We start from the raw sequence: 27159 nt of genomic DNA on the forward strand, positions 1-27159 counted from the left end.
AATAAAAATAATTAATTATAGTGATGTAGAAATTAGTTTAAATTACACTTCGATTTTAGCTTTTTATTTTCGTAATTGATATTAACCAATACATATCTTTAAAAAATTATAATCAACATAATCGTTCTTATTAACCTCGATTTATGAGACATTTTGAGAATGTGAAATTCATAAAGTCAGTTTATTTTAATAATGATTAGTTTTTTTATTTTAATTATTGGTTAATAAGAAGTCTATCAAAATATACCAAATGCTTGATTATTTTACAAATATATGTTTTAATTTGGCTAGTCCTAGCAGGAAATGAAAAGGTATCGCTAAAAGGCATTTTTGCTTAGAGATAAATATGTCATTAGGTTTCTAAATTTAATGTCGATATATCATAAACTTGATTTATTGATGAAATTTCAGCATAAAATCATTTAGTAATTAGACTTCTAAAAAGATTTAACAAAAAAACCAAAACGAGAGATGAAATAATCTAAAATAAAAAGTAGCTCTAAGAAAATCATTCCGTTGTGTTTTGAGTATTAATAAAATAATGTACAATTCCCTCTTGGATAATAATAATAATGTACACTTCCCTTTCGTATACTGAAAGCATTTAAATTTTTTTAGTGATATTAAATGTGTCACATGGCCACAAACGATTTCGGTCATATTATTGGTAATTTGAAGTCAAGTCGAAGACCACATATTTGGTCATAAATATTCTTCGTTTTTCAAGTAGAATATTTTAGATTAATAATCTCTCGAATCAAATATCATTTTTCATAAACTTTTGAACAATTCTTCACAAGAGGCAAGTGTTATGACTGCAAATGTCAAGCCTGCGAACATTTTCCCCAAAATAATCCAAAAAGTTTCTCTTACAAAATCAAAACTAGCTTAAGAACATGTACTATCTAGTAAAAAAAAACGTCATTTGACATAGGTATATTAGGAAAATAACCAGTTTAAATGTTTGATATTGCTAAATAGTCAACGTTTATAGATCTTAGGTAAATAACTATTTTTATGTATTTACAGACGTAAATCTTAGATAAATAGTTACCTCTATATATTAGGTCACGTCATTATTTACGGCTATTTATCTAAGATTTACCAAACGTTGGCTATTTAGCAATGTCAAACGTTTAAGTTGGTTATTTTAATGAAAAAAAGTACACCGTATTTGATACATGTATTAACTATTATTTACAACTATTTACTACGAATTACAACATCTTTTTGAACGTCAATATTTAATTTGGTTGAACAGACATGTTCTGGCTCCGATTTTCCGTCGTGGATAACTTGGTTCCATGAAGATGGCCTTCTCCTCCGGCGCTGCGATTTGCTCCATGCCATAAAAATAAAAATGAAAACAAATTAATTTGAGTTAAGTTAATAATCTTGAAAGAGGAACCATACACATTCACGTGGTGTGGCTCGGTCAGAGAGAAGGTATGGCTCTGTGACCGGTGGTCACGCGAGTGTGGCTCGGTCGGAGATAAGGTGTTGCTTTGTGACCGATGGTCCAGTGGTCACGCGAAGTGAGGCACAGAGAAGAGAGAGAGATAGCGTGGTGGTGGTAGTCCGATGGGTTTGAAATTTAGGGTTTGAAGTGAGAGAAAGAGAGAGAGAGAGAGAGAGAGAGAGAGAGAGAGAGAGAGAGAGAGAGAGAGAGAGATGCGCGAACTGGTTTGAAATGAAGAGGAGCGAAGAAGATGAAGCTTTAAATCGAAATGACCTAGCCATTGGATGCAAAATAATACTTTAGGATACGACAAGTTGTATCCAAAACTCATTGAAATAAAATTAGGGAAAACTTTGCCATATCATTAAATGAATGAAATAAGAAGGGGAATCATACCCCGCTCATAATTTTGACCTTGTCGCATCCAAATCCAAGGGTCACCAATGGATGTGACTTGGTCGCATCCAAAGGTTAATAATCCCAATTAAATGAACAAAATTTTGGTGACTCTCAATGACTCATTAGGATATGACAAGTCGCAACCAAAAGTCGTCCGAAGTTAAAGATCCAAATATTTGTTTTGGGGGGGGGGGGGGGGGGGGGGGGGGGGAGGAAGAGTATAAAGATTTGTGAATAATTGCTAATTAATAATGCAAAACTGCCCAAATTCAAAATTCAAATTAAAATCGTCCAAATTATATAAATGAAAACGTAAAAAATAAAAAGGGCATTTTTAGAAAGCCCAAATCATGTACAATATGTCTGTCACTGATTTGGCTATTTATCTAAAATTTACAAAAATGTTGACTAATTAGCAAATCCTCCAGTTTTGGTGACTTAATTAACTAATTATTTGATATAAAAAAATTATTTGAGTAACCAAGAGACCAAAATTTGGAGATATGCTAAAGAAACAACCTTTTGTAAATTTTAAATAGATAGTCATCATGGTGATGTGACATTGTTCGGACGTTTTAACATTTCATTTAGGTCATTGGAGTATGAGATTATTTACAATTATTAACGAATATTTACAAATATTAATGTGTTTTTTGCTTTGTTAGTAAAATTTTATGGATATTTACTTCATATTTACCAAAGATTGACTATATGACAAAACTTTAGTTTTCATATGACTATATACCAAAAGAGCTCAAATAAAAATGTGGACACTTTTTGTCTGGCCTATTTCTATCCATAAAGTGAACATATACATAATTTTAAACTTTCTTACTAATAAAAAAAAATTGAAGTATTTCATTATTTTATCAAATTATTAAAAGGGAAAAAATAGATGTTATTGAATATTCGTTTTTGTTTCGGATAAAAATAAAATAAAAAAGAACATTCGCTTTTGTAAGTACAAAAAATATTGGCTGGTAATATGAAAGAGTCTATTATATATATATATATATATATATATATATATATATATATATATATATAATTGTTGCAACTAATCAATTTTTTTAATTTATTTAACATTTTGGTAAGTTTTATTTTATTAAAAAAAATAGTTTACTAAGCCTGCAGTAAATTAATTAACTAAAGAGTGAATTTTTTTAAGTTAATTTAATTTATTTGTTAGTTAATTAATTTACTATAAGTTTTGGTGGATTTTTTTTTAATAAAGTGAAAATTTGATGATTTTTTTTTAATAAAGTGAAAATTTGATGATTTTTTTTTTAACAAAAGAGTGAACTATTCAGACCGAATTATGCAAGTCATATTCAAGACTCAGGGACAACACTTATGCAACTACTTTAAGTTTATTAGAGCGATAAAATGCTGTGCAATTAATTGCGTGTCTATTTGAGTTATCAATGAGTGAGCTGTATCAATTAGTAGTGTTCTATGGCCCATTGGATTTTAGCAGCATATCTTTCTCAATATATTTTCGGATAATTTATTTTGACTACTTTGCCAGCAATTTTGGTGTAACTTCTCTCTCTCTTACATTGTCAACGATCTAACTCATAAACAGATACAAACAAAAACCACCAGTTTTGACTATATTTGCATAGTCTAACAGATGAGCGGTTGAGCAGGAGAAGATTTATTACAATTTAGAATTTACAAACCTCATGGCCGATAGGTTTAAGTTTCTGATGCTTTTTTATTTCTGTTATTGCTCAGAAACGGCCATTCATTATTGGACCTCTAGTACTCCTTATCTGTATTTTATATATTCTTTGATATTAGACCTCCAATACATTTATTAAGTTATCATTTTCTTAATATTGGCTTCAGTGGCTCATATTCAACTTTAATTAGTGTAAAAAAAAATAATATCCCTTCCTAGTTAATGGCAAAATGTGCTTAGAAATTACCTCCACTCGGGACTGACTGATGAGACATAACTTCTTATGTCTCCTCATAATCAATTGACTTGTTAAAGTCCGAATTGTAAATAGTAAACTTAGTCATGACTCATGCTGGCTTCTCGGTACGGAAGCACATGGAAGGACGGGCTTCCGAGACTTCCCACGCGCCTACGGAAATTCCGAGTTCCGTGTGGCACGGAACTGGCGAGTTGATTTCCATGGATCGACAGAAGTGGTTGTAGGGGATCGAAGGAAGAGGACGGAAGGCAGGCTGCACAGCAGATTTGTTAATTTTTTGTTTTTTAATCTGGGCCGTTGGATGTAAAATCCAACGACCCAGATTATTTCCGCCATTAACACAGCTCGGAAGGGACCAGTTCTGTCAAATATTCACTCGGCACGGAAAAACCATTTCCGCACCTACGGAATTTCCGTGTGAAACGCGACGGAAAGCTTCCTTCCGGGAGATCGTCGGAAGGTCACGACTTCGGTACGGGAGTTCCGATTTCGTCCGATGCCCAGGATGAGTCATGACTCATGAATAAAATTACCTAGATACAATTTATATCACCAATGGTTAGTTATTTGATAGTGCGTTTAATAAACCGGACTTGGAATTTAATGAATGGTATTTATATCTCATTAAGATTGCTTTTGTTGTTCACATATAAAAAAAGAGTTGAAGTAAATAATAGTTAGAAAGGTAAATTTTTAAATTCTATCTAGTTAATAGTATTATTGATAAATAAGATTGATAAATCTTGTATGGACCAATGTAGTGACTGTGTATTACATTGAATACAATATAGAATGCATACGAATCGATAAATTTTCGCTAGTTATTTCATAGAGTACTCAATTGACATAAAAAATAGATGTTTAGAAAAAGTCCGTGAACTTTTGAGATTAAGACCATGAGTTTAGAGCTTTAATCATATGTGTCCACAATATCTCTACACTAAACCAAATGAATGGAATTGTTTAACTAAGTTAACGGAGTCAATCGTAAATATTAATTTGAACTAAAATTGCTTTCTACTCCTTAAACTAGTTTTGGACCAAATCTTGTTCCAGTAACTATATATGATTTGGGCCCTACTGCACATGTAGAATGAATTAATTTGTCAAGACTCAATATTGAACCTTGATTAAACAATGTTATTTTCTAATTAGTTTATAACTAACTAGAATGGTTAATGATGTGCCAACTTGTGTTAAGTATCAATGCTGAATTTGTTCATTCAATAATCAAGAACAAATTCTATGGGATGTCGTTTTGATTATATTATGTGGATATCAAGATTTCATCATATAAGAATAGATAAACTTTTGCTTGAAAATAAAGTGAAAAGAAATGGTGAAAATTTTGTTATTTTGGAAAAACGAATACAAAAGTGTCAAGCTTGACAACAAGAATGAAGAATAATCGAGCTAATGCTATTGTAAGCCTCTGCTTCCTTGATCGCCACTGACCTCACAATCGATTTTAGACTACTATGTAGACTATAGTTTTTCTTTATTATGAACTTTTTCTGCAGAGGAGGGGCATCGAGGTGCGACTCAAGTATTTGTGTGACGGTCGTCCCTCAAAGAGATGATTTATGACCTTATTCTAGAACGACCATCAACTTCTCTTCTTTAATTTTGCGGAAAATAATATTTATCAGCTTTAACATATTATTATTTATGAAAATACTATTATTGATAGTTTTGGTGAAACATACTCTATTAGTTATTTAATTACTTGTATTTTTCTTCCATATGCTTTAAAACTTCACTCACTCATTTTGAAGCATTTGATGTCGTTATGGCGCCGTGTAAAAATTAAAGTTTGAGACATCCCGACCACTGGACTCTCGGGTATTTAGACACTGGGGCGTCGCTCGAATATGATCAGGGCCACTTGAGCTCTCAGTAGGAATGGCAACGGGTGAGGGTATTAGCGGTTGCACCTATATCGATACACGTACCCATTAGAAAAATGCCCGTTAACTCGTTTTCTCAAACGGGCCGGGTAAACGGGTAATATCCGCCGGGAAGCGGGTGTGAAATTTCAATACCCGCTACCCGTTAACCCGGTTTGGAAATAAATAAAAAAAGTAAAAAAAAAAAAATTACTCTAAAAGTGTAAATATAAATTAAAAACTACGATTTATAGTCAAAATATAATTTAAAGTGATTGAAAAGTATCTAATTTATATTAAAAAAACAATATTATAACGGGTCGGGTACATGTGTTCCTGTACCCGTTTAAATGTTAACGTAAACCCGTTTTGAACGGGTATTATCTGATCCGCTACGAACGGATAATGAGCGGGTGAACGAGTATCAGATAATAATGCCATCTCTAGTGCTCAGACGTTCGGGCCGATTTTAGTGTTTGATATATTTTTACGTATCATCAATAATTAATAGGGTAATTAATAATACTAATAGTATTGATAAATAAAAATTAATCATAATAATTATTAATTATTATCTAATAGCTATATCTAAGAAAGGAAATTAATCTAAGTAATGAGTATATTACCAGTTTGGGTAAAATGGACGAGACAAAATTTTAAAGATGTGAACAGAGTTTGAATTTGGAAAACAATTCATCAACTCAAAGTCTCTGTCGTCAACAACTCGTGTGTATCCACTACTATCATTAAAGCTACACCTAATCCGTTGAATAATACTTGTCATAATTAGTGGAACATTTTTAAATATAAATTAGGGGACCCAAATTCAAAGCGATGTTAAGTTAGTTCAACGTTCTTCGGTTTCAGTAGCATAATCTTTCTCTGAGTGTTTTATTTGTTTTTTCAAACATTTGATTTTGATAATTCATATAAAATTCATTTTCGGTATTGGGCTGGTGTCACGTTTCTCATGCCGTCGGTCGGTTTTTACTTTTTCTATCAATAAAAAGGCGACATACATTTATGATCAAATGCAACTTGAAATTTGTAGTTTTGTAACTAATTTATTAAAAATAAATTATAATTACTTTGGATCTGAATAGCAATATGCTCTCAGCCTCTCGCTTGCTCATATGTATAAATCCAACCAAGCATCTTAATTGTTCGGGTCGCTTTCATAACTTCTGTGTCTGCGAAACTCTCACTAATTCACGAGCCGCGAAACTCATATAAAATATATTATTTTCATGTAAATCAAATTACCCGTTGAGTAGAAATAAAAAGGTTGAAATTGTTGCAGTTTTCAGAATATTTTAATTGGTAACGTAATATAGTACCAGTTGCAATACATGAGGAACAAAATACAACACAATACATAACTAGACAACCTAAATATTTTGTATCACACAATGGTGGTGAACGGATATTATTTCTGGTACTACTTTATAGCACTCTCATCGATGGAGAAAAACAAGTATTTTCTATATCTATGAGTCGATGACAACAAATTTACGTACAAATAATATTTGCTTAACTATATCGGACTAATATTCAAAAGAATATAATTCTACAATCTCTCAATCATTCCTGCAAGCGCAAAACAACCGATCAAAACATACTGGTTTGATAGGTAAATGAGAGAAAATGGGAAAAATAAAATGACCAGCTACAACTATTTATTTTCTATAGAAAAAGAATATCTAACAAAAGTAATGAAAAGGCTCTTGAACGTGAAGCATTGTACAGCTATATAATCTTCCAGAGAGCAAATTTTTTTTTTTTTTTTTTTTTTAAATCTATCTTCCCTGCAACTTTGTAACGGTCAATTCCGTGGAAGTAAAGGCGGTATTATTGGTATTATTCCAAGATGATGAAGAATCGGCTTCGGAGCAAAACCTTTCCATGTAAAACCCGGGTTGGTTGGGCTGCAGAGGCGAAAGACCATCGGCTTCCAACATGAACAGAACGGCCGACATCAAAGGCCTGTCTTCGGGTCTTCTCTGAACGCAAAGAAGGCCCACTTGGATGCACCGCAACACTTCTGCCTCGCTAAACTCTTTCATCAACTCGTCCGTCAAATCTAGCGGCTTCCCTTCACTCCACAATCTCCACGCCTGAGAGAATCCGAAACATTTTAAATTTTGCTATACTACGATTTAGAGGTCTAAGGCTCAAACTTACGTGTCCTAAGAGGTTGAGATTGTGTTCGGGGTGTTCGAATCCTCTGTTCTTCTGCCCGCTTATTATCTCCAACACTAAGACTCCGAAGCTAAACACGTCGGACTTAACTGAGAACAGACCGTCGATTGCATACTCCGGTGACATGTAACCGCTGAACAAGGGAGACAGAGAGGGAAATATTAGAGAAATGTGATCATTAAGTAGATGACTTGTGATTTTTTATTTATTTATTTATTTAATTGCTTACTATGTTCCAACGACTGTGTGCGTATTGGCTTCTGTTTGATCGCCGCCAAATATTCTTGCCAAGCCAAAGTCTGATATTTTAGGGTTCATGTCGTTGTCGAGGAGGATGTTACTAGCCTTCATATCTCTGTGGATGATTCTCAGCCGCGAATCTCGATGAAGGTAAAGAAGCCCTCGAGCGACCCCCACTATGATGTCGAACCGCTTCTGCCAATCCAACGCACTGCCTTTTGTTTGCTCTGCAACAACAACAACAACAACAAACGCGGAAAGACGTTTCTTACTTCGATATGGAGCCAAGCTAGCTGAAAGAGAATTCGGGACTTGGCATTGTTAATGGGGTTACTAACTGAATATGTACAGCTCCAAGCTCTTGTTGGGCATGTACTCATAGATCAACATCCTCTCCTCTCTATGAATACAACATCCCAAGACCTTGACGAGATTTCGGTGCTGAAGCTTGGCGATCAAGATAACCTCGTTCTTGAATTCAATTACGCCTTGCCCGGACTCCTTGGATAGCCTCTTCACAGCGATTTCTTCTCCACTCGGAAGCAACCCCTGCGACATTGATTCATCCCAGTTACGGAGTACATTTTCCCTCGAGTGGATTGCATATACATGTCTACGCATAGCATATTGATATGTACCTTATAAACTGGACCAAAACCGCCCTCTCCAATTTTGTTAGCTAGAGAGAAGTTGTCTGTGGCCTTGACAACGGTTTCCAGATCAAATATCGGTAGATCTACATCCTCTGATAGAGCTCGGGAGTGTCGATCCAAATCTTGCTCGGCCAATGACATTCCCGCTGACGAATATACGAACACAAGCTTAGCGTACAGAATTCGACTACACAGATACTTACACTGCGTACTCCACGGGTATAAAAAAATTGATACCTTGGCTTTCTCGCACATTGCATATCCTCTTTCTGATGAAATACGCGCCGATCAAAACGAGAAGAAGAATGCACGACAACACAGATACCGAAATGATCCCCATAGTCCGTCTCCTATTGGTTTTATCTGATCACCACAGCGGAACCACCATATACATCACATAAGAAATCATAACCAACTTTTTTTTCCTTCAAAAAATTAAGAAACTAACCCACTTAGACTTTTGGAATTGATGTTTAGGCAACTTTCAGTAAATATTAGATAAATAGACGCAGACTTGACGTATTTACATATTTTCAATTTCATTTTTGTTGTTGCAGTTAAGCTTATTGAACGTATAAATGATGGCTTATGGTTATTTTCCAAAAACTTACTAAAAATTGGCTAAATAGTTAACCAGATATGTAAATAAGATTATATATCTAATGGACTTTTTTTTTTTTTTTTTTTTTTTTCACGGACTTGGTCTCATCTTCTCTTTGTGAGGACAGGGGAGCTTAACACTGAGCTAGCTTCTTATTACAATTAGCAACATATGAAGTGATCCAAAATTGATTCAACTCAGATAATAACCAACTTTTTGTTAATTTCGATCTTATATAACCATTTGACTTACAGTGTTTTGTATAATAGCCAATTTTTTGTTAATTTTCTGTAAATAGCCCCATCAACTTATTTACGACATTAAAAAAAACAAAAAAAAAATCCAAAATAGGCGGAAATATTTTTGAGTATTTTTGTCTTTTTTAGAGCCGTAAAGAAGTTAAGGCGGCTATTTACAAAAGTTTGGATATCTAGTAATTCTTAGACTTTCGATGGTTTATTTGGCTAATTTTTTGTTTTTTTAATGATAAATTCGAATTGGTTTAAAAACAAAAATTACCGAGGTAAGAAGCGGCGACGCGAAGGTACAAATCCTGGCCGCCTTCGTGGTAGTAGTGAGTCATGTCGATCAAGTCCCCGAACCAAAGCATGCAGCCCCCGACACGGCCCAAGGCGTAAGCGGTGCAGGAGCAGTTTCCGCGGCAGATGGCCCGGCACTCGTCCGGCCTCGTCACCGCCGCCTCCGCCCTGAACTCCTCCCCGTACGGCAGCTTCATCCGCCCCATCCGCCTGAACCCGAACCCGCTGCAGCCGGGGGCGGGCCGGGCCACGCACCCCCCGCTCCAGTCGAACCGCTCCCAGTCCCCCGGGGCCCGCGGCCCGAACCCGACGGGGCAGCGGCACATCACCCCGTTCCGCCCCGCCGCGTCGTCGCAGACCCCGTTGGGCCCGCAGTGCAGGAACTCGTCGCAGTCCTGCCGCCGCAGCGCGAAGATGGACAGCCACTCCCGCCGCTCGAGGTTCCACCGGAACTGCTCGATTTCCCCCGTGGGCCCCACCACGAACCTCGTCAGCACCGACTTGTCCGCGACCTCGAACGCGTAGTACGTGTGGGTCCCGTTGAACACGAACTCCGGTGTGTAGATCGGGTTCGGACCCATGGCCGGGTCCGCCCCGAACCGGACCCCGTCCCACGGCCCGCTCCGGTACACCGGGATTTTCCCGGTTCGCTGGATCAGCTGCGGTAGCCCCCGCGGGTCGACTTCGTACGTGAAGTTCCCCGCCGCCGGATCGTCCGGGCTCTTCCACGAGCTGAGTTTCCATTCCCGGCCCGCTCTCAGGTCCCACCCGAGCTTCATCCCCGCGATGAGGGTGTCGCACGGGTGATCGAAGCTCTCCCAAGCTCGGCGGTCTCCGCTCTCGCCCTCTCTCGCTCTCACCACGAGATTCCCAGTCCCCAGGAGCTGCAGAGCCGGACTCTTCGCCGCCGACGAGTTAGACGACCAGACCGGACGGGCCGTGCTGTTCGAGGAGATGACGACGTTGCCGGTTTCCGTCACCGTTAAGACGCCGGACCGGTCGGCGAGTGGTCTGTCCCGGTTCGCGACCCAGACTATGGAGTCCCCTGGGATGTCCTTGAACCACACTCCGACGTAGCGTTTCTCTGAGTTTTCCGGGTTGAAGAAGCCCGCTTCGAAGGTCTGATCCGCGGAGACTAGGGTTTGGCCGTCCCGGAGAGTTTGGCCCGGCGTTAACGAGTCCACTGCCGGTACGCATTGGGTAATTGGTAAGAAGAGATAGATTACAAACACTAAGGCAACACGGAGTCTCATTTCCTCTGTTTTTGCTTACTCTTTTCCTTCATAATTTCGCAGGAAAGATTTTAGTAAAGTCAACATAGGCAGAGATACCTTTGAAAAAAAAAGAAAAAAAAAAGGAAGAAGATAATAGAAATTGGCGACTAGTGGTAGTGGTCGAGAACTCGAGATGAAACATTAAAGTGAGAGACAGAGGACAGGTAATGGTTTTATATTTTACTGTTGATAATTAAATATCACTGATAACTTGTCTTGCAGTGCAATTATCCTTCCATTGATTTCAATTTCACTCCAATGCAAAACAACAAATCTCACAAAAAAAAAAAAAAAATCTATTTATACTTTTCAATATTACTTCATATCAATTGCATATTAATCTCTCTATTAATTTGTTATATCAATAATAATCTTATTAAATATTAAATTATTTTTTTTATATCAACAATATCAAATTAATTTATATTAATATTAAATATTATGTTAATACTACAAAATTAATATTAAAAATTCACCCTAAAAAAACAATCATTTTTTTTTATAAAATTCATAGAATAAAGATTACATAAACATTGCATTTCATAGGTAACATTAAATACTTAAAATAAATTAGAGAAAAAAAACACACACATGAAAAAAATACACACAAAAAACGTTGATACTCGCTATTTGATACCATTATTATACTCCTCTCATAAGTGATCAATTAACGGATTATGAAGGGCTATTTGAGCAACTTTATTTTTTTTTATTTTTCTATGTCGATAAAGAAATTGTTGAAATACTACACCATCATTTGATTTCATTTCAATACTTTAGTAACATCAGAGCACTCAACTCTGATATGCCAAACTACTAAAGGATAATTTTGTTAAAGTAATGTGTTTTTTTTAGTATGCATGTTTTGTATTTTATTTTTTCTATTATGTCGTGTGTGGTAAGTTTAATTTTTATTGAGATTGTATTTATATTATTAGTATAATTGGTCAATTTTTTTTTATTTGGTATGTATTGTGCTTAATTAATGTCATGTATTTTATTAATGTTATCTTATTTACTCTCTTTTTTAATTGATGATATGTATTTTTGTATATAAATTATTTAAAACATGGTTAAATAATGGTGAATTTGCAGTTAAATATTGTGTTACACTAAATTTGGTGTTGATGAATAGTCGTTCTCTAAATTTGGTGTGAAAATATTTATCTACATCAAATTTAATATAGAATTTGGTGTGAGTTGAAGCAAATTCACACTGAATATGTCTCATCTCACACTAAATTTGGTGTTGATTAAACTTGCTCTTAGCAAATCAGCAACTGCCATCCTGGGACATTAAATGGAAGAAAAAAAAAATATTGAATTTGCAAATGATTGCTGTGATTTTTTATTTTATTTTCTTTTCAATCAAAATGAGACAGCAAAATATAATAGTAGACGAAATAGTTTCACGAACAGAAGCAATGGTTAGATTTTGTCAACCTGACAACGTATGTACGAGTCTTTTGGATTGGATTCGTAATAGAAATTGAGATAGCGGTCCACACCTAATTTGGTACAAAATTAATAACGCCTTTATACGTGCTGGCGTAACAGTGATTACTTTATTATGGTGGTGTTGACGTTCTCATGAATCATGGCTTAAAGTTAGGGAAGAGGCCAGAGACTTTTCTACTATTTTTGCTTGCCTTTTTTGGTGTCCTAAGTTATCAACAACTTGAGGTCATAAGTTGACAAAACCTGGACCACATAAGTATTGGACGTTGAAGTTTCATCGTGAACCCCGCAGTTTACGACATCGGTCTTTGTATGTGTTCAAAACTTCAAATACAAAGACGATGACTTCAGTTCAAAACGAAAAAAAATATGACGTTGTTTTGCTAGATTGACAATGTGGTTACTTTGCCTAGAAAACTGAACACTATCTTTCATATAATATGCTAATTGGATAACTTTTCACCTTGAAAGGTATTTCAAGTAATTTTGTAGAGAAAAATTATAAAAAATAATTGTTTGAAATTTATTGATTAGTAAAATAGTCAAAATTTTAACTTTTCAATAAAAAAGCCAAATTTACGTTTTCAAAATTTTTTTACACCCAAAATTAATTTTTTGACAATTATATTAATTTTTTGACAATTATAATAAACAATTTATCAATTTCAAATAAATTATCAAAAAAAAATATTGAAACCAAGTTATTGTACATTTTCGCTATTTCACTAATTTTAGACAAACTTTAATTATTTTGCAAATCCATAACTTTAAATTGGCTATTTAGTTAAATCACTCGTCTTGGAACATACAAAACAAACAAAATAAACTTGGAATTTAACTCCTTCTGATATTGTTCACATTATCAAAAAATTAGTTTCGGTAGTTCACAAAACTTGAATTTCTAATACTTCCGATACTTTCATCAAAATTTAACCGAAATACCGTCTTATTGTGGAATTCCAATAACTTCCGTTTGTGTAAGTTTATTGAAGGGCGGGACTATAATAATCCCGGAGCCCGACTAAATCAACTAGCTTATTCACGTACCAGATTGAATGTCGACTTTAGCAATCTCTAATGATAATATCAATATATGCTTCTATATGGTCAATAATATCGATCAAATGGACCCAGTTAACATTAGCTCTTCGACAAGGACATGCTCTTCACATCTAATCCGGTTGTAGCAAGAATAGCTTTACCTAAAAAAAAAAGAATGGTCCCTTATTTTGATATTGGTTATCTTATTTATAAGCTCACAAACGTTTAGAAAGATATTCTCATTACATTGGAAACTTTCTCCTCAATTTTGAAGTTATTCATATTTGGAGCCTTGTTTTTCAGAGTTGATCCTTTTGCTCCAAGTTTTAGGGGCTCTTCTTATCAACAATGCATCTCATGAACTCTTTTACTTGTTTATTTTGAACTTTCGTTACAACTAACTAATTTTCAACCTCTTTTTGATGGCTTAAGTTTCATTTTATTAGAGAAATAGCTCACCATACCGAAGTTAATTAAATTAACTGTTCTAACAGAATGAAATTTGAGCTATTTTCGAAAAATAGAGTGGAGTATTGACTTAATTACCCATTGATTTATGAGTCTTTGTCGAATAATTCATGGATAATATCGTATTCAAAGTTACCAACTTTTCATGATCTATTATGATAGTGATTTTTGGCTCCCTAATAAATCTCATTTTTTTAATTAAAAAATTTCATCAATAGTAAAAATCTGATTAAAAAAAATTATTTGTCTTTGAATCTCCAATATTATCTGATAAAAAAAATTTCATCAATATTTTTTGCTTATACTACTTGATCTTTTTCTTAACGTGAGTACATCAAGTGTTATTTTATCTTCGGGCCAAATTATAATTTTTATATATAAATAAATATCTACTTTTTATTTTTAACAAGTCTAAAAAATTTATAATTCGTATCTACATCTCTATTTTTAATAAATATATCTCAACGAGACAATTATTTTGACACCGGTGAAGATCTATTTTATGAAATGTGCTATATTTCAAATTAAATAAAATTGATAAAAAATAATTACATGAGAATTTCAAAAGAAAAAGAAAAAGAAAAAAACTGATATTTTTAATTTTATAAAAGAGTGTCCATTTTTCTAAAGAAGAAACCTTAAATTAAACTTTTATCCACTTAACCTTAAATAAACCTATCTTGACATACGTGTATGAATAAATTAGTTATGGAACATTTGAAAATATGAGAATCGGTGTCTTCAAAGTTCAAATTAGATAGATTTGTGTAATGTACCCTAATCCAAATTGGCACCTTGTAAAGTAAACCTCTGCATATAAATTCCAAGCAAAAAAAAAAAAAAAAAAAAAAAAAACCTCCGAGTATAAACGGAAAAATGGAGGTAAAATGACGCGTCTTTTATCGCCCATCTAAAACAGTGACGCTTAGGTTATTACAACTACTATTCCGGTTTTCCTCACCGGACGATGTATCAGCTCCGGTCAGAGGACCTTCGCTTACTAAGCAAGGTTCTTTCGGTTCTGGAACCGCACAGCTCTCATTATTCCCCAATATGAACAACACAGTGCTCATCGTTGGCCTATCCTCTGCGCGTTGTTGAACACACAAAAGCCCTATTTTGATACACCGTGTGACTTCACTCTCCGAAAATTGCGCCCCCATTTGTTTATCCATTAGCTCCAATGGCCTCGCGTCGTTCCATAGCTTCCAAGCCTGAATCGATTTCACTCAATTTCTGGTTTCGTGCTTCTAATAAATTATATTTTTGAAATATCTTTTTTACACTTACATGTCCTAGAAGATTGAGATCATGATCAGGATGAAAAAATCCCCAATTCTTCTTGCCACTTATTATCTCCAAGACCAACACGCCGAAGCTGAAGACGTCGGATTTCACGGAGAAGTGTCCGCTCATGGCATACTCAGGTGACATATAGCCACTGATAATGAGAATGAGAACCTATAAGGTCAGTTATATATGCCGAGGATAATTGAATTTTATCATATAGTATATTAGGCTTGTTATATTAGGCTTACTATGTTCCTATCACTCGCTTGGTCTTTTCAGATGTCCGTTCTTCCCCAAATATCCTCGCAGTTCCAAAGTCGGAAATTTTGGGATTCATATCGACGTCGAGCAAAACGTTGCTCGCTTTGAGGTCTCTGTGGATGATTCTCAACCTGGCGTCTTGGTGAAGATAAAGAAGTCCTCTTGCGGTTCCAATGATTATGTCGAAACGCTTCTTCCACGAGAGCAGTTTTTGCCTGGCTGGATCTGAGAGCCGAGTTCATAATCGTTGGGGTCGGAGTTCGGTCAATAACTCCGTTGATTCAAAGAGGTGAGTAATGAAAGAAAGTGATAGTTAGTTTTCGTTACCGAATAGGAAATAGTTTAAACTGCCATTGTGAAGGTACTCATAGACTAGCATTCTTTCTTCTCCTTCGACGCAGCATCCCAAGAGCTTTACCAGATTCCGATGCAGAAGTTTCTGGATCAGAAGAACCTCGTTCTTGAACTCTGACATTCCTTGTCCAGAGTTCTGCGACACTAGTCTTTTCACAGCAATTTCTTGCCCGGAAGGTAATACGCCCTTCAAAACATCAAATTTGTTACAGCTTCTCATTGGCATATATCTGAGATAGTGAAAAATAATAAAGGCAACATATATACCTTATACACCGGCCCAAAGCCTCCTTCTCCGATCTTGTTTGCAAAAGAAAATTCATTAGTAGCAGCGGAGATATCAGCAAGAGTGAAAAAAGGTAGCTCTAGGTGCTCCTTTTGAGTCTCTTGCTCTTCATCTTGATGTAAATTGTGTGTCGATACTTCTGTTCAAGCAATAGAAGTAAAAGTATGAAAAAATGTTAATCTCATGAACTTTCTGAGATAAAGTAGTAGTCTTTCAGGTGAAGTGTGATACCAATCCCTTTCGTTAGGTTCTTTCGGCCGACATACCACCCGAGGACACAAACTGAGATCGCTACAAAAACTAAGGGTGTAGCAATCAGTAGAGCGTATTTGAGCTCCTTTCTCTTCTTTGAATTACCAATTGCCTCTATAAAAATAAAATGAAATTAATGTTTGTGTCGCTTATTAACCCCCTGAATGTTAGGCGGAAATGGAGAACAAAAAACATGCGGGTAATTATTTTAAAAGTAATTGCAATAGGAAACGAAGACATCATAGTACTCAACACTCAGTCACAGAATCAACTGAGAGTTTCTTATTTAGAACAGACTCACACTTAGAGTGCTTAGCACTTTGACAATATACAATTTTAGACTAGGTCTTTTTGGACACTCACACCTTGTACACCTTATTTTTTCTTCATGCTCCAACCGCAAGGTGCTATAGTCTTATTTATAACTATTGAGAAATCACTAAAAAACCAATTAGTCTTGTAATGAGTTAAATCTTTTTCTTTAGCAGACTCGGGTAGGGACTGGTCTAGCGCTCTGTAATTCTCTTTTTCTCCGTGTCTCTTGTTTAGAGTTTTGGCCTAGGGTCTCGGTATGGCGTGTTGGTTTAGTGTGTGTTCCGGGTTGTTAGTCTTTTCTCACTTTCTTGCTTTGTACTTTTCTCCAGCTTTGCCCTTATCTTTTAATAAAAGCCCCGGTGTTACTTTTAAAAAATAAAAAACCAATTAGCATCTACAACAGAAATATTGAAACACTTATTTCTTTAAATCACTAGAGGCTTCACAAAATTTCTAAATACTATTATACACGTCTAATAAAGCTTCTTTAATACTCTTGCCAACCTAGACAGATTTCTGTTATAGAATGTTCAAGTCGGCAATGACAATTTAATGAAAAAAAAAAAAAAACAGAGGACTTTAATGTGATGAAGCAAAAATCATACTTAGCTCTTGTTTTGACATTCGTATATAAAGATCTGATCCTTCCTCTTGTAAATTCTTCATATCCATCAAATCCCCGGACCAAAGCACACAGTTCCCTCCATTTTTGTGAATGTGGAACCAAGCATAAGCCGTGCACGAACAACTCTTCAGGCACTCTCTCTCACACTCCTTTAAATTCCTCAAACCCCTCGTGGCTGCCAAGTAAGACTTATCCGGCAACTTCAGTGCCCCATACTTTATGAACCCATCTCCGTTTCCACAGCTCAGATTCCGTTTCCTTTCACACCCGCTCAATAAAAGGGTATTTTTCCCCTCCCCCGGCGACTTCATTTGAAACCCCTTCAAGCATTTGCAAACCGGGGCTTCATAGCAAACCCCGTACGGACCGCAATAACCATAATTGTCGCAAGTGTCACCTTGAATGGTCACCTGATTCTTCCAATCGTTCTCGCTCTCGCTCCACACCAAGTACTGGACCGAACCCTGTGGAGTGACCACAGACCTCCACAGAGTTGAATCATCGTTGCCTTTATAACTGTAGAAAACCTCTTCGGCTGAGGAGTAGAACGAAGGAGTGAAGACAGAGTTTGGTTTGACCGCTCTGCCTCCGCTGAATTTCACTCCGTCCCACGGCCCCCATCTGTATACCTTCGCCGCTCCTCTGCTAAGTACGAACTGAGGTGTCTCCGGCGAGTCCATCGAGAAAGTGTATTGACCCTCGGACGGATCATCGGCCGAAGCCCAAGACGTCATGTTGGTCTGAGAACCGGCTTTCAGATTCCAGCCCAGCTTCATCCCCGGCAACAAATTGTCCGTGACATGATCAAAGCTCTGCCAGAGATAGCCCTCGGAACCTCCTCCAAGGCTTTCGTCTATGAAAACAAGATTTCCGTTGTTCAGAAGCTTCAAAACAGGATTGGTCAAGGCCTCGGTGGAAACAAAAGACAAGACATCGACATAAGAGCTGTTATCTGAAACCTTGAAGCCATATGGAGTCAGTGACAATCTTCCGGCGGGACCCAGTATCGGTCTGTTTCTGTTGGCCACCCAGAAGATAGTTCGGGGCGATATCTTGTACCGAAGACCCAAATAAGTACTGTCTTTCTCGGGTCTTCCGGGGTTGAAGAAGGCAAGCTCAAAGCGCTGGTTCGGGGATACCAAAGTCTGTCCGTATTCTAGTACTTGGTTATCTCTCAAGCTGTCTGATGCTACGGAGATTTGTGAGGATGAAGATAGGAAGATGATATAGAAGGTTAAGAGGTGATAGAGAAACCCCATTTGTTTTTGGATTATTTGAAAGTTGAAGACATGAAACAGAAATATTTTCATATGAAGTGCTATTGGGGTTATTATTGGCAATTGACATTACTGTTCATATAGTCATATTAAGCTGAAAGGGTCATAGCTTGTCATTTTTGACTTGGAAAAGATTTTTCTTTACGTACTGGAAGGAGTTGAAAATAATGCTTTGGTGGTCTTCTGTTGAAATGGATTAAAGCCGGGGATATAATCATCATTGGGACGTACTTTGTGACGTTCTTAATTCTTATATGCTTACATATAAAATAATAAAAATGATGCACCAGGAAAAAAAATGGGATTATGATAGTAATAAATCAACTGTAGTAAAAATAAGCTGCTATTAATTAGAAGATAGAACGTTATTAAACAGAGCCTGTACAAGGTGGTAAAAATAAGTGTATCATTCATCTGAAATTTTAACATTTTTGTAACTCGCAATTAACATTATTAAACCATATAGAGTAAGTCATATATTCATGTAATCTAATTCTCTTTCCTAAACTGTTCGATTGGCATCGATGACTCTTCGATTTAATCGAGCACATTAAGCACATAATAAGATATCATAATCAAGATTCAAGATCACTAAGAAAGTACTTGATGAAAATTTTACTGAACTATTAAATGTTATTTATGCTCGTTAACAACTGATTTCTCAGAGCTTGGTTCCAGAGTTTCACAATTTTGTCAATGAGTTTGAAAAGCCTTGCTGATTGGCAGAGGTCGATTTAAGACGACTATTTTCCATGATGTTGGTATTTTTTTCACCTAAAGATACCATTCAGTCACAAAATACCAAACTTTGGTCTTATTTTTTTTTTTTAAATGACTAAACAAAAACCACATCTGCTAATATTTTATTAGCCTGATTGGACCTCAACAGTAACATATGAATGAATAACTGTGGTCAACTGTTTTATTCCACTTTCAATGAAAATATATATTTTACATGATGCACAAGAGGATACGTATGTACTCTAAACCTAAAGCAAGATTCTTGGGCTGCTTGTATATTCTACAGAGACCAAAAAAAAACAAAACCGTAGCAAATTTCTACCTTCCATCGATCACGGTGACTGTGACTTGGTTCACAGAGCACGAATGATCTTCTTGTCGACTCGACAAAGACTCGGTCTCCCCTGGAGATCTTCTAAGGCAAAACCCAGGATTCTTCGGCTGAGGCATCGACGCAGTCTCGCTGCTGAGCATCAACACGACTGAGGACATTGATGGTCGATCCTCGGCTCGTTCTTGGACGCACAAAAGACCGACTTGCATACACCTCAACACCTCCGAAGCAGAGTACGACTCGCCCGCCGATGGATCCACTATTTCAAGTCCTGTCCCTTTCTTCCATAGTTCCCAAGCCTGAAATAATTCCACATTGGGGACTTCAGTTATGTTGTCCAATGTTTATGTTTGATAAACAGAAAGAAAAAAAAAAATAGGGTTTCTTTATTAAATTACATGTCCTAGAAGGTTTAGCTCATTGTTTCGGTAGTAGAATCCTCGGTTCTTTTTTCCGCTGATGATCTCCAACACCAAGACACCGAAACTAAAAGTGTCTGATTTCACTGAGAAAAGCCCATCCATTGCGTACTCTGGAGCCATATATCCACTACATTTATTTTTTAAATCAAGAGTTAGGGTTGGAAGAAGTCCACAATTTATGCCATATATTACTCATTTTTTGTTTTTTTTATGGTTATATACTTACTAAGTTCCGACCACTCTTTTCGTGTTGGCTTCGGTTTGATCTCTTCCAAATATTCTGGCCATTCCGAAATCGGATATCTTTGGGGTCAACTTCTCGTCGAGAAGGACATTGCTGGCCTTGAGATCTCTATGGATGATTCGGAATCTGGAGTCTTGGTGAAGATAGAGAAGTCCACGAGCGATTCCGCAGATTATGTCGAAGCGCTTTTCCCAGTCAAGCATATAGCGTCTTTCTTTGCTGAATAGAATAGAGTCTAGGCTTCGATTTTCCATGTATTCGTATATGAGAATCTTTTCGTCGACCTCGATGCAGCAACCAAGCAAGCGGACGAGATTTATGTGCTGAAGCCTCGCGATCAACCTCACTTCATTCTTGAACTCTTCGATTCCCTGGCATGAGCTCTTCGAAAGCCGCTTCACCGCTATTTCTTGCCCTTCATCTAACTCTCCCTGATTTGATTGAAAAACAAAAAAGTGAAACATGTTATGGTGCTAAAACAAAAAGTGCTAGTTCTTGCTCTTCATCTAACTGCTATTTGTTTCAAAGAGCGTTGTTTATTACCTTATAAACGCAGCCGAAACCGCCTTGTCCCAACTTGCATTCGTCCGAAAAGTTGTGTGTGGCAATAACAATTGTGTCGTAATCGAACAATGGCAAGTCAAGTTCTTCTCTGTCGTTTTCTCCAGAGAATTCTCTCCTCGAGATGGTCACTTCGTTCGAATGTATATCCGGGCTTCTTTCGAGCAGACCTGTTTTGAAGTTACGGATCAATTTTTGTGTCTGATTTTCACACATTTTGTAAGACTAGGGGATTTCATTTTTATTTGCTTAATTCTTCACCTTTTCCAGTTCTTTTCCCGTTCCAGATCTTCCTAACGGCCTTCCTTTTCCATATTATACAGAGCGCCAAAAGCAGAATTACAGAAGCAAGCACAGCTGCTATGATTATGACTATCCGATTTGTTGGCCAACCATTCTCTGAAACATAGAATGAAATTTCAAAAATATTAGAATAGGGTTTACACTTCAACGTTGTGTTTTCTTTCTCATTTATAATTTCAAAAACAAAACAAGAGTAGAGATAAACCGAAACGAATTAAAAAATTTGGTACCGGAAATTGATTTTGTTAGCACATGATAAACATGGTGAATTATGTATGATCATGATTTTATTCAAGTACTACAACTCGAGGAATATTTTACACGCTCGGCTGTGAAAGACAGTGATGCGTGTTAAATTACGTCAAACTAAAGAAGAGATCTGAGAAGTGAATATTTTCGGAAAAGAATAATTATACATGAAGTTGCGTTTCAGCCACGGAACACCTAGTACTCAATAATTAGACGTTACAAATGACAACGAGACAACAATTTAAAATTAATAAAAAAGAGCAATTTACAGGAACAATATAATTAATTTTTGTAACATTACGCATAGCAAAGAGCGACCAGACACTTGGATACTAATTCAAATTGATATTAAGATAACTATAGTGCTATTATTTTGTAGGTGAAATTAAAATATTAATAATGGTATCCTACCCTAGTTTAGCATAAGACTATTTTGTCATACCTATGCAGATATTGAAATCGTGGGAAAGCATTATAGTATCAAGAATTAAAATATTCAACTTTTTTTCCTTATCAACCACCAAACCCCATCATTATAAACTTTTCCGAATACACTTGCTTTATAGTTTCTTTTATCCTCCAAAATTCTCAATGATTACAACTTTTCATGATCTCGTTCATCTGCTTCTCAAAAATGAATTGGTGATCTATTGAATCTTCATATCCCAATTAGCAATAGTCAGACGTATAGAAAGTATACAGAAAGTAATTATAGTCATAGTTATGGCAATGTCACATTCAACCTGTTGGGTGTGGCGTTGAAAATAAAAGGTAGTGTTTGAAAATCTTAGGCCGTTCTAAATACGTGAGTGATAATATGAACAATCTACATAATATTTGTTTTGTTTTTATACTACCATATTAATCAAAAGCAAATAGTTGTGACTATTAATTTCTTTGAAAAACGCAATTGTAAATATGTTTATCTGCTAAATTATTTATATTCAGAATGTAAAAAAAAAAAAAAAAAAAGTAGAACCTTAATTTTGAATCGGTTACGCCCTCCCATTACTAAATAAAGGTCAATATAGAGTTCCATACTTGTGGCAATAAAAAAACAGAGACAATATGCAAGACAAGAAAAGGTGCCAAACATGCGAATATATAATAGTAATAAAATGAAAATGAGTGGATAGAAAGAAAGGTTAGGCGAAACGAAATTGAGAGCAACAGTTCGACTCGCAACTTTCTTAAAGAGAATTCACATATAATATCTATATGTATTGTATATATTAAAGTTTATTCATCTAACCTATTTTTAATATTTCTTATCTTTAGTGGTTTTCATGTTTTTCCTTTCCAAATTATTTTTGTTTCGATAGGGAGTTTTGCTCAAACAGCCAAATTATAAAATTATAATTTAGTTTGTTAGTTAACAACAGATCCGATATAAAAATCGTTTGTTATATTGCCTAATAAAGAGCAAAATATTCTGATATATTTACTACCAATTTTTTTTATTATAAAATACTACATTTCACCGCAAATTTTTCATAAGAAACTAGATTTTTTTTTGACAAATTTAGTAATAACTATATCAATATTTATTTTATTATTATTATTTTTGGGGTAAAAACCATCAAAAAAAGACTATTTAAATTGTTTCCAGTGGGATCAGATATAAATATTACCTAAAAAGTCGGTTAGGGCTTAAAAGTTAAAAGGTCCTTTATTAAAGATAATAGGTCCCACCAACTCTAGCCCCTTCCTTTGATGGTTTGTTTTCTAAATATATTTAGTGAAATAAGAAAATAGTTACTTTATACATTAAAGCATTCCCATGCCCATTTGAACATTTTAACCGCGTTTATAAAATTTGACCGCAAGTTTCCTTACCTTATTTTTTTATATTATTTTGCGTCGTAAATACTATATTTTTACAAACCGCATTAACACAACTAGTTCAACTTCAAAGAAGTCATTCTTAAGAGCAAAGAAGCAAATGGTCTTTTTGGTTACAACTTAGAAGTGAACGGTCTAAGCGAGTCAGAATAGTCGGCCTGGCCTTAGTGTGTGTTTTCGACTCTGACACGACCTTTTCTAACATTCTCTCTGCCGTCTATATAAAATGTTACAAGTAAAAAACAACCAAATACGTCTCGAGGCCTTGAATACGTAACCCCCCACATATCACGCGCTTAATCACGAACTAGTTACTATCCTACACCGCGGCAAATCTTCACCGTCCAATTCGGATCAGTTGTGGACCGGCCGTCCTAGCGAGCAATTCCTAATTAATAGACACGTTCGATTGATTCCCCATAATATGCAATGCATATTTATGATCTTTCAAAAAAAAAAAGCAATGGATATTTATGTGGAAATTGAGGTTTGGTGAGGTGAACTGTCTAGTGGGATCCACTGAGCAACGAACAACCGTCAGTTTTAACCTATCTTTCGGACACTTGTGACGATCGTGGTTCGTGATCCCTCTAGCCTATTGCTACATTTATAACGTAGTATATGAGAAACGAATTAACTCAAGAATTTATTCAAATTTATAAAAGAGATAAAATCATTGTTAGTAGTAATGATCTAATTAGAGATCAAGAGAAAACGACCCACGGCCATGTTTTGTTTTTGTATATTTTACGCAAGACTTAAGTGTTTGGAATGGGTAAAATGAATAAGAAACTATTTATACGTAAATGACTGTTGTTGATGCAACACGTATATAAAATTAAGTTAATTGCTCTTTTCCTAAATTTCTGTTCTTTAACCTATGATTAACTACTTAGCAAAAACGTAATAGGAGAAAGAGAGAGAGTTACGTACGGAGATCAGAAGCAGCGAGTCGGACATAAAGAGGCTGTCCTCCCTCGGCGTAGTTCCTCAAATCAAGAAGCTTCCCACGCCACGTCACGCACCCGGACCCACCGTTGCTGACGTCAGCGCTGCCGTACGCCGTGCACTCGCAGTCCTCCAGGCACCTCCTCCGGCACTCAACCGCCGTCGCATTCCGGTCCACCGCCGCCCCGGAGCTCTCCGGAAGCTTCATCTCCCTCATCTCGAAAAACCCGTCCCCGCCACAGGCCAGGGCGGTCTTCCTGACGCAGCCGGCGGAGCCGTCCCGGAGGGCCCACGCGGCGGGGCTCGCCGGCCGGAACCCTAGCGGGCACTGACACAACGGCGAGGCGTTGGAGTCGCAGAGCCCGAAGGCACCGCACTCTCTGTAATCATCGCACTGGTCTTTCGGCGCGTACCAGAATTTGTTCCACTCTCCTCTCTCCTCCATCCACGTGTACCTCTCCAGATTCCCCGACGAGCTCACCGTCAGCCTCGACACCACCGAGCCGTTCCCGATCGAGAAAGAGTAGTACACCTCGTCCGGATTCGTCACGAAGCTGAACCCGATCCCACTGATCGGAGCCATCTCTGGAACCCCGCTGAACCGCCGCCCGTTCCACGGCCCGCTCCGGTAGACCACCCGGTCTTTATCCCTTAGAAATATCTCCGGGAAGCCACGGTGGTCTAGCGTGAAGGAATAGTCTCCGGTGCCGGGGTCGATCAGGGACCGCCACGACGAGAGGTACCGGTTTAGACCCTTTTTCAGGTCCCACCCGAGCTTCATTCCCGGGAGAAGAGTGTCGGTCGGCTCGTCGAAGCTTTGCCATATATACTCTCCTTCTTCTCTTCCTCTCTCGGTTGCCAGAACGAGGTTTCCGGTGTCCAGTAGCCGGAGAGACGGGGTTTCCGCGGAGGCTGATCCCGTGTGGTTTGAGTTCCAGTTGACCTTCCCGTGGCCGTCGAGTACGGCGATATTTCCGTCGGGGAGGAAGCTGAGCGCCGCCGTGGGGTTCGAGATAGGTGTGTCTCTGTTCGCGACCCAGACGTAGGTTTTGACCCGGATTCTCCGGTACCAGATTCCCAGGTACCAGGCCGAGCTTCCCGGCCGGAAAAAACCGAGCTCGAAGACCCCGTCGGAGGAGACGAGAGTTTCGTTGAGTCCCAGCGACTGGTTAAGGGACAAGGCGTCTGAAGAGGCGGTTAATGATGGGCAGAGATTGGTCGCGACGACCACGAAGAAGACGATCGTGGTCGACAGAGCTGAGAGACGCGAGGGAATCGTCATACTTTTTTATTTCTAAATATTTTTTGAAGTAAAGCAGTTATGATTTGGAATGGGACGATGAGTTGACGAGAGCTTGTCTGGTTGGAGAGAGAGTTGTTGTTGGTGAGGTTTTGTGGTTTCTTGATAATGAAGACATTTGGCTTCTTAAATTTTTTATTTATTTAGTATTGAGAATTGACAGGGAAAGCCGACGGCCGAGAAATAAGTGAAAAAAATAGGGGAAACCAAATAATAATTCAAGCAGAGTAAATCAAGGCTTTAGTCGCTTTAGTATTACTTTTTTTTTTTTTTTTTTTTTTTTTTTTTTTTTTTTTTTTTTTTTTAATTGCTTGGTCTTTCTTTCATATTTTCTTATTTGGGCGAACACATCTCAAAAAGGCCAAAATACACCTTCCACTATGAAGTATGAACAAGTATTTTTTAAATAGGCAAGTATGAAAGTATATGTTGTATTGTAATTTGTATGTAAAAAGCGGTCGTTGGGCTCTTTGATTCTCTTTATACTTTCGTAATTGATAAATTAATGATAGTTCTATTTTAGTATAACGTGTTTCATTGACAAACTTATGATGACCAAAAATAGTCTGGCTGGCGACACGAACTAGGGAATTTTTAAGTTAGGAATTGTAAGAAATTGGGACGGGATAACAAGCGAATTTCTAACAAGATATTGTGTTATTTGTAAAATATATTCTTCCATGTTTAGGACTAGAATCTCTTATAAATATTCTGCACGCTATAATTAAAGCTTAACGTATTTCCCCATTTTCTAATATCACAATTGAGCTAATTCTTATTAATTATTATTGTGCAAGTCAAAACTGAATAAAATAGGTATATTTTTTTAATTAATTAATTAACAATAAACGGAGGGAATCGCACCTAAGTGTTATTACTTATTACCTATACAGCTGTAATGATATTCAATTAATACCAATTTATATATATATATATATATAAATATATATATATATATAAATATATATATATATATATATATATCACATAATATGGCGCATGTACTTAATATTGTAGTTTGAGCTAATTTATTGATTTAGATTTATAATTATAATTTTAATGTAAAAAGTTTAAAATAATAATGTGTTTAACTCTCTTAAAGAAAATTCCGATTTCACTAGTATCCCACTGAATTTCAAATTATTGCAGTATTTGTTACATTTTGATCAACCAATTTCTTGTCGTGCCCTCGCCGGTGTATTCACGGCAAACACTGACAATCAATTTATGTTTAATTTCTTGCATTTTTTTTTAGTAAAATCTCTATATATTAATACACAGGTAATATTTTTAATATATTGGTGCTGGTCAAGAAATTGTATTAACAGAAAACAACTCAAGTTACAAACAAATGTTGTAGAATTTAAGTAGTAGGAGACGTCTGTTGGCATAAAA

At 36.5% G+C, this 27159-nt stretch overlaps 3 protein-coding genes and 1 long non-coding RNA gene across 5 annotated transcripts; 1 reads left to right on the forward strand and 3 right to left on the reverse strand.

The window, feature by feature from the left end:
• Nucleotides 1-7129: 7129 nt before the first annotated feature.
• On the reverse strand, nt 7130-11309 carry LOC149386159 (G-type lectin S-receptor-like serine/threonine-protein kinase At4g27290). The gene is made up of 7 exons (XM_089625609.1): nt 9900-11309; nt 9017-9142; nt 8765-8925; nt 8465-8675; nt 8116-8353; nt 7869-8019; nt 7130-7801 (listed from the first exon to the last, which is right to left on the reverse strand). Exons 1-7 carry the CDS (start codon nt 11170-11172, stop codon nt 7484-7486), a joined length of 2478 nt encoding a protein of 825 aa, XP_089481735.1. The 5' UTR covers nt 11173-11309; the 3' UTR covers nt 7130-7483.
• Nucleotides 11310-15059: 3750 nt separating this feature from the next.
• On the reverse strand, nt 15060-18856 carry LOC149386160 (G-type lectin S-receptor-like serine/threonine-protein kinase At4g27290). 2 transcript variants are annotated; one of them, XM_089625605.1, is made up of 7 exons: nt 17524-18854; nt 16583-16717; nt 16333-16490; nt 16039-16252; nt 15699-15936; nt 15451-15601; nt 15060-15374 (listed from the first exon to the last, which is right to left on the reverse strand). In XM_089625605.1, exons 1-7 carry the CDS (start codon nt 18851-18853, stop codon nt 15060-15062), a joined length of 2541 nt encoding a protein of 846 aa, XP_089481731.1. In that variant the 5' UTR covers nt 18854. The 2 variants fall into 2 exon arrangements, with proteins under 2 accessions (XP_089481731.1, XP_089481732.1); XM_089625606.1 differs by lacking the exon at nt 15060-15374 and having other exon boundaries at nt 15491-15621; nt 17524-18856.
• Nucleotides 15488-21798, forward strand: LOC149386161 (uncharacterized). Its single transcript, XR_016301281.1, has 4 exons — nt 15488-15628; nt 15730-16000; nt 16113-16242; nt 21446-21798. It is a non-coding gene; the product is annotated as an uncharacterized LOC149386161 (long non-coding RNA).
• Nucleotides 19657-26166, reverse strand: RK3 (receptor kinase 3). The gene is made up of 6 exons (XM_089625607.1): nt 24450-26166; nt 21384-21521; nt 21105-21292; nt 20544-20992; nt 20294-20444; nt 19657-20194 (listed from the first exon to the last, which is right to left on the reverse strand). Exons 1-6 carry the CDS (start codon nt 25744-25746, stop codon nt 19880-19882), a joined length of 2538 nt encoding a protein of 845 aa, XP_089481733.1. The 5' UTR covers nt 25747-26166; the 3' UTR covers nt 19657-19879.
• Between the last annotated feature and the right edge of the window lie 993 nt (nt 26167-27159).

The sequence above is a fragment of the Urtica dioica genome, chromosome 9 (assembly GCF_054948205.1).
Source record: "Urtica dioica subsp. dioica isolate 48M chromosome 9, U.dioica_male_clone48M_v1_H2, whole genome shotgun sequence".
Taxonomy (NCBI): domain Eukaryota; kingdom Viridiplantae; phylum Streptophyta; class Magnoliopsida; order Rosales; family Urticaceae; genus Urtica; species Urtica dioica.